General features: G+C 30.7%; 2 protein-coding genes across 6 annotated transcripts in view; both read left to right on the top strand.

Moving 5' to 3' along the window:
• The first annotated feature begins 94 nt into the window (after positions 1-94).
• On the top strand, positions 95-7,076 carry Nmd3 (60S ribosomal export protein NMD3). 5 transcript variants are annotated; one of them, XM_018520013.1, is made up of 12 exons: positions 95-160; positions 535-596; positions 2,340-2,474; positions 2,554-2,704; positions 3,989-4,123; positions 4,231-4,339; positions 4,514-4,664; positions 4,732-4,874; positions 4,951-5,102; positions 5,941-6,056; positions 6,494-6,676; positions 6,752-7,076. In XM_018520013.1, exons 2-12 carry the CDS (start codon positions 550-552, stop codon positions 6,921-6,923), a joined length of 1,494 nt encoding a protein of 497 aa, XP_018375515.1. In that variant the 5' UTR covers positions 95-160; positions 535-549; the 3' UTR covers positions 6,924-7,076. The 5 variants fall into 5 exon arrangements, with proteins under 5 accessions (XP_018375515.1, XP_018375517.1, XP_018375518.1 ...); XM_018520015.1 differs by having other exon boundaries at positions 109-123; XM_018520016.1 differs by having other exon boundaries at positions 152-175.
• Positions 7,077-7,766: 690 nt separating this feature from the next.
• LOC108769173 (sphingomyelin phosphodiesterase 1) overlaps positions 7,767-8,042 on the top strand; it is a 9,070-nt gene continuing 8,794 nt past the window's right edge. The window contains exon 1 of the mRNA XM_018520008.1: positions 7,767-7,927. Within this exon, the coding sequence (XP_018375510.1) occupies positions 7,855-7,927 (73 nt within the window). The 5' untranslated portion in view covers positions 7,767-7,854. The remainder of the gene's footprint in view (positions 7,928-8,042) is intronic.

Genomic DNA, 8,042 nt, shown 5'->3' with positions numbered 1-8,042 from the left:
ATTACAATCGAATCCGAGAAGAATAAGCGACTGTGATTCGCCCATTTCTTATGGTTTAAGGCTTAAAACCCTATTGTAGATCCGGACTAATCGCTTTGTTTCGTGGCACATTGCGACTTTTAGGTTAGGTTTTTAGATCAACGAGGTTAGAGGAGCGAAGGTCTCTTAAGATTTTGTCAATTAATTTTTTACGTTGTTTGGAGATAGAGTTGCAAATAATCACAGACAGAGAGAGATTTTTATTCAAGCGTTGTAAATTGGCATTTGTTGAAGGATTCGAATTTTTATATCTAGAATACAATCTAAGGTGCGTTCCGTATCGCGCATGATGTGCATGATGCATCCATTGTCCTTGTTTAACATTTGGTGAGCAACAAGGATAAACGATGCATTATGCGCATCATGCGAGAAACGGAACGCACCCCTAGTGTGGAGATACTCTTTTCGCCTTCCAAATTTAATTGGAGGATTAAAAAGACAGGCATTCACGAGAAGAACACATGGAGCATATTTTATAAAATTGTTTTTTTTCAGTGACAAGTACATAAAATGGAGTACATTCAACAAGCCTCAGAGGATGCAAAGAAAGGAATGATGTACGTATATGTATAAAATGTATCCTTTAAAATATTTATTTTATACAAATATACAGGGTGTTTCGTAAGTTTTGGCCAATCGCTTTTGTGTAGAGCGGACTAAACTGAGTCGAAAAGTCCTCTACCATTTATTTATAGCAATGAAGATCCAGCTTTGATTGTAATAGGTATTTTTCTAGTATTGATTGTGTTTCTCAATTACAGATGGTTGGATCCTTTTCAGTGCATATCAAAACTAGTGGATTGACTTAAATAATTAAAACCAAGACATCATTACACTATTGCTCAGTATAAATTCATAAAATATCGTCTGGTATCTAGTAGTATGTATCTATGTACTAGCAGTTGCTAATCACTCTCTCACTAGTTTACATCATATAATTTCTGTATTGTAAGAATGGCTGTGTTCAGCAGATTCATCAGTTTTGCAACCGTTTTATGATTTGTCGCGCCGATTGGATTATACTTTTAGATTTAAAGGAATAGTCCTCTCAGCGAAGAATCACAAAACGGTTGCAAAACTGTTGAGTCTGCTGAACGCAGCCATTGTGCATGATGGAGCAAGGAAGGGGCGAATTTTGACCAATCAAATGTTATTGACATGTCACAGTCTATTACGCATCCTTTGGAATGCTTTACCTTTCTGATTCCGCCATGAGATTGTATAATAGTGCATCATTAACTGGAATTCAATGTAAACGTTTTAAATATAAAGTTCGAGTATTCAATGAGATATCACAGATGATGTTTTATGAATTTATACTGAGCAATCGTAACGATGTCCTAGTTTGAACTATTTATGTCTATCCACTACTTTTGATGTACACTGAAAAGGATCCAATCCATGGGATCGAAATGTCTGTAATTGAATCGTGAATATATTGAATTTAATTACACAAAGATCTTGTGTTGACTCATATTTGGCTGTTTTTTCATATCTTTCGATTTATTCCTTGGAGCCTGATACTACTATTCTTACTGAATTTTATAAATGTTCATCTTGTAAGAAACACACACGCGCGCGCGCGCGCGCACACACATGTATATAAAATTGTAGGGTCGGGTATGAAAAGTCCCAAACTTCTTAAATATCTTGAAAAATAAGTATTTCTGGAAAAAATTTCCTACAAAAATTATAGGGCTTTTTTTTATAAGAGAGATAAACGTTTATTTTACAACTGTTGGACGTTTTTTAAATGTTACTATCTAATTGATTTTTTAAAGTTCTACAACTGTCATATAAAACTTTTTTTCAGAAATGTTTATTTTCAAGGTATTGAAGAGATCTGGAATCTTTCATACACCTTATATATACTGTGTGTGTGTACACATATGTGGCATATTTTACAAGAAAATCTTCAGCATTTATATAATAGATATATAGTATAGAGTAATAGAGTATATAATATAGTAGTAGTAGAGTAAAAGAAACTTAGTAAACACACATGAGAGAGAGTGAAAAACTGAACTGCTTCTGAAGTATAAAGAATTTTGTATGTTAATAACTTAACTGATTTATTGTTAAGCTTCTACTATTGTATTGGAGACTCTATAATAAGTCAATAAGTAATGAATTAGAAGTCAGAAGTGAGAAATTGACCAATTGTAGTCTACTATTCTTCTTACGTTCGATTATGATTGGTTAATTTCTATCTTCTGGTTTATATGTATATATATATAAAATATCTATACAAAAAATAAAAATTAATCTTGCAATCGAATAAATATGACTTTCTTTCGTAGTCTCTGTTGCGAATGTGGGCTCCTCATCGAGCCGAATCCCGCCAATATGTGCGTAGGATGTCTACGTACCCACGTTGATATTACAGAGGGTATCCCTAAACAAGCGACTATACAATTTTGCAAAGGTTGTGAGAGGTATAATATATAAAAAGGTTTCAAATGTTGGTGTTACATATTAACTCGATTAAGTTAATGCTGTACGTTCATATAACAGGTATCTTCAACCACCTTCCGAATGGATTCACGCTGCTCTGGAATCCAGGGAACTTTTATCACTGTGCTTGAAAAAGTTAAAGGGATTGAACCGTGTGAAACTAGTAGACGCCGGTTTTATATGGACAGAACCACATTCTAAAAGATTGAAAGTAAGTTCTACATAGGTGATACAAGCAAAGTTGCTGGAGTTACGTGTTACTAAAATCACAAATAGATTTAAAACTTGATGGATTAATATTTGCAATATTAGGTGAAAATCGGCTGATGAGATTAAGGAATTTGTCCGTCATATTGAATTTTATGTTTTATTCACTGTTTTCTTTATAAAAATTATTGTTATAAAAATGTAATTTTTATAAAATGTTTTATTTATATACAACAAATTGCTTTTTTCCTAAGGAAAAACGTTTTCTATATATATATATATATATGATTTTTTTAAATAAAAAACGTGCAAGTAGAACATTCTCAATAAATTATTATACAGGGTGTTTGGCGACTACCGCATTTTTTGTCATACGTGGGTAGAACAGCCTATACTGAATCAAAAAGTCCTGTACCATTTTGCGGTGTCAGCAATAGTTAACAAGATATTAATTATTAAAAATTGCAAAATATTGGTCTTGAATAATTTTTTACTCAAATACTATCAACTTTACAGAAAAACTGCAAGAGACAAAAATCATTTATTTTCATCTCATAAAGTTCTGAGAATTTTTTCAGAATTTTTTCAGAATTTTTTAGTACCGTATTTTCTCATGTTGGTAAAAATAAGAAAATGGCGTCAAAATGGAGTACTAAAAAGTTGATAAAAAATTTTAAAAAAATTCTCAGAACTTTATAAGAAGAAAATAAATAATTTTTGTCTCTTGCAGTTTTTCTGTAAAGTTGATAGTATTTGAGTAAAAAATTATTCAAGACCAATATTTTGCAATTCTTAGTAATTAATATCTTGTTAACTATTGCTGACACCTCAAAATGGTACAGGACTTTTTGATTCAGTATAGGCTGTTCTACCCACGTATGACAAAAAATGCGGTAGTCGCCAAACACCCTGTATATTACACATTAAAATGTGCCTAATATTTGTTTAAATTTACAGCCTTTTAACTTTATTAGTTTATATGCGGCCCAATTAATTTTTCGTTTTAATTTATTTATAACTAAAAACATATTGCTTAATTGATTAAAGAAAGTTTTCTGAAAACTTATTTTCAAAAATATAAATTATATCAATATGTATGTTAGTTAAATGTCGAAGAAATATTAAAAAGATTAAGAAGAAGAAGAAAGTGGAATGTATATTTACGTCCCACTGTCCCTGTAAATATTAATGTAGACAGTAATTATGCAACCATTGTCTACATTGATTAACTCAATTTTAAATGTTAAATTCTATTTCCATTTTATATCATATGTCATATTTCTCTTAGATAAAACTAACTGTTCATGCAGAAGTAATTGATGGAACAGTCCTGGAGCAAGTATTTGTAGTCGAATATATCGTGAATCATCAAATGTGCGAAGATTGTCACCGTACGGAAGCTAAAGATTACTGGCGTTCATGCGTAAGTTTTCATGGTTGCAAAGAGAATCTAAAAGAAATTCAAATATATCGAACAATTAATTGTACTCAATTATGTGGCGTTTTTATGTATTTCATATTGTTTTATAGGTGCAAGTCCGGCAGAGAGCAACAAATAAGAAAACTTTTTATTACTTAGAGCAATTGATATTGAAACATAAAGCACATGAGCACACACTGGGCATAAAACCTATTCATGGTAAATATTGCGTTTTACGGAATTTTTTTATATTATACTATTGATATTTTTTGATATTATACTATTGATACAAGGTTTTTCAATCGGTGTACCGTAAAGAGTTTCCAAGTGTAACATAAAAATTTTGGATCAAGTTAATAACAAACAGATACATAAAATGTTCTAACTTTACAGAGGGTTTGGACTTTTACTATGCAAACGAGGCCGCAGCTAGAAAAATGGTTGATTTTTTAATGACGGTCATGCCATGCCAGTATCAACATTCGAAGAGATTAATTTCGCACGATTGCCACAGTAATTTATACAATTACAAGTTTACATTTTGGTAAATATACACAGCATACATTTGCGACGTATTTAGATTTGTAATGCCTTTATTGCACCATTTACAGCGTTGAAATTGTTCCGCTCTCCAAAGATAGCGTAGTTTGCCTACCACGGAAGTTGGCTCAACAGTTAGGTGGCATTAATCCTATTTGTTTGGTATATCGAATTACAAATGCTGTACATCTTATAGACTTTTTATCAGGACAAAGTAAGCTATGGTATAACATTAATTATTAATCTTAATGCTTATTTAATTAATGCTATCAGTGATATGTTTTATTTAGTTGCTGAAGTTAGTTCGACTGTCTACTGGAGAAATAACTTCAATAGTATATGCGACCCAAAACAATTAACAGAGTACATCGTGATGGATATTGAACCAATAAAATACAAAGATAGAAAAATTTTTCCAGGACAAGGAACTATTTCTAATAAAGTAAATTTTTTCCTATATAAAATATTTCGACAATATGAGAAATTTAATATGTAATTCATTCAAGATAAAAATTTTTGATAATTAAATTTTAAATTAAATACAATGTAAAGGCTCCAACGAATAAAATTCGAATTATCAAAACATAGAAAAAGCTAGGGAACCAAACTTGTTGTTTGTGCTATACAAAACTAGTTTGCATATTATGGCTGCGTTTCGTTATTCACTGTATTGGATCCGTCGATTAAAATGGATCATCGTGTATATATATAATTTGTAATTTTAATTATATACATACCTTTGCGTGCCTTTTCTGCATCTTCTTTATTCACTAATATTTCATAACTTTCATTCGTTTCGACATCTAAAAAACACATTTTTTCCGGATTTTCCATTTCGTTGGATTTCGCCATCTTTTTACTGCGATTGCCTGACCTCGCCAGCCGCAGTAATAGAAGTAGGAAGTGACGCAAAAATTTATGACGTCATATAGATGGAAAAGTATATTGGAAGTGTACTGCGACATATATTGGAACGGTATGTGCAATGCTGCCAGTACTGACAGTGAATAACGAAACGCGGCCTATGTTTGCGTTCGAAGTACAAGAGTCTTAATATCTCGGTCTTTATACGAAAATTTTGAAATGTAAACCGGTAGCGATAATTTTATCACACTGATGATGACCTACCTGATGTAAAAAGGTCAAAACGTTTGTATGTATTTATAATTGTTATTCCGCAATGAACTTATAAATATTGTATAGCACGGACAACAAGCTTGGCTCCTTAGCCTTTTTACGTTTAATTTTAATAATTTGAATTTTAATAACTAATTTTTAAGCACATCATCGCGGACGCATGGCTAGTGAAAGCATCTGAATTGGGGATAAACGATAATCCAACTCACACGCGTACACATTTAGGCCATATACTTAAACCAGGTGATTCAGTACTCGGGTAAGTTTATGTAAATAACATGAACATTTGAAAACACTCGTGAATACTTGTACTACTTGCATTTATAATAATAGGAGATTGGTCTATCATCTGTTTTTAATACAGATTCTATCTTTGTGGGAATAAAATCATACATGTTTGAATACAACTGCTACAGTGCGATATTATATCCTCCTTTTAGCAGAGCATTCAATTGTTTAAAAAATATTGGAAAAGAACTTTTGTTTCTCACTTTGCCCTTCAAAACTACAAATGAATCGATAATATTTAAATTAGACCAATAAATTGCATTGGCCAGAAAACAATATGGCTTTATTAAAAAAATAGAGTGAGATGCAAATTTCGTCCTTCAACATCTTATATAAGCAATTGAAAGATGTTCTATTAAAAGAATAGTACAATCCATTGATAATTTATTTTGAATTCATTTATTACAGCTATGCTCTGAAAGATAGTAATATTAACGATACCAATTTCGATAAACTAAGTGAAGATTCAATACCCGATATCATATTGGTAAAGAAGTTTTACGGCCATAACAAGGCAGCTCGTCGCAAGGCACGAGTATGGAAGTTGAAACATATTACTGATGAAGTAGCCAGTATGAGCACAGAAAATAAGTATGTTGAAAAACGATGTAAAAGCCTACAAATATGTACTGCAAATTGTCTTAGAATATCAATTGCATTTTGCAGCGAATATAATGAATTCCTTGATGAACTGGAAGAAGATCCGGAAATGAGACAGAACATCAATATATTTAGAGACGTTCAGAAGCACATTCCTGTTGACACTAGCGAAATAGACTCGAGCATTCCGCAGATTACTCTCGAGGAAATGCTGGATGATCTTGTAATCGAAGATTAAAATATCTAAAATTTTTAAATAAAAGAGTACATAATTGTAAAAAATAATTTTGCACATATACCTGAGAAATGTACTCATGATCTTCTGTATGCATGCACATTATAGCACGTGTAAATTGATATAAATATGATATACAGAAAGATTGTTACGAAATCCCAATAGTATATTTTTATGTATTTAAAATAATAATTCAATTTATTGTCTTGCTGATATATTTTATGAATCAATAAAAATATTAAAAAATGAAACTAAGTTGATGTGATTTTTACAGTTCTATTACATTTTAATGAAATTAAATATAGAAGTAAATAACTTAATACTTATAAACTATAATTAAAGAAGAAACATACAGCCAAAACGCAAGTTATTTGTCCCGATATTATATATTAATATTATATATTAATTTTAAATAAAATTATTATTGCAATTTAAATTCATATTGTATGAATAACTTGTGTTTTGACTGTATGCTCCTTCTTTAATTATAGTTAATGAAATTAATTGTTCTCATTCATTAATCATTAACATCGTTATTTGTTTGTGTTTAGATGATGATATTACTAGTATTAGATGATCATAATATTAGTTCAGTTATAATGATACAGCACGAAACATTAAAGACTCATGAGTAAATTTCCGTTACATAATTTATCAAGGCGAAATATTCTTACTACAAATATTAAAACAATCTGATCTCGCGATAATGATAATGATTTTCTTATTTGTCGTGTGTTGGTCATAATGTAGTATATTGATAGTTAATTATCTACCATCTCTATCACTCTTACATATTGAACCACAAAGCTATTTGAAAGCTATTTGAGAAGAAGTGGGGAAATTATCTTAAAGATATAATAATACTGACACTATATAACTGTTCAATAACTCTGGTGATACAGTGGTGCTACAGTGATCGAGTGATCATATCAACATGCAGTTCTGCAGACTATTGCTTTTTACACTTTTCTTAAAAGTTGCAAACAGCGACGTGACAAGCAAGACAAGTATGACAAATTATTAGATAAAATATTAGAATTTAAATAAACAAAGGCACATTTTTTATCTTAAAGATTTTATATATACATATATATAATCTTTTAAATATACAATTTGCTATAT

Source organism: Trachymyrmex cornetzi, unplaced genomic scaffold (genome assembly GCF_001594075.2).
Source record: "Trachymyrmex cornetzi isolate Tcor2-1 unplaced genomic scaffold, Tcor1.1 scaffold871, whole genome shotgun sequence".
Lineage (NCBI taxonomy): Eukaryota > Metazoa > Arthropoda > Insecta > Hymenoptera > Formicidae > Trachymyrmex > Trachymyrmex cornetzi.
Note: the sequence above shows the minus strand (reverse complement) of the source record. Positions and strands in the feature narration are given on the sequence as shown.

Coding starts and splice junctions, on each gene's coding strand:
- Nmd3 (XM_018520013.1), top strand. CDS start 550: ATGGAGTACATTCAACAAGCCTCAGAGGATGCAAAGAAAGGAATGAT. Junction 597..2,339: donor GATGCAAAGAAAGGAATGAT/GTACGTATATGT, acceptor TTTCTTTCGTAG/TCTCTGTTGCGAATGTGGGC. Junction 6,677..6,751: donor AGTATGAGCACAGAAAATAA/GTATGTTGAAAA, acceptor TGCATTTTGCAG/CGAATATAATGAATTCCTTG.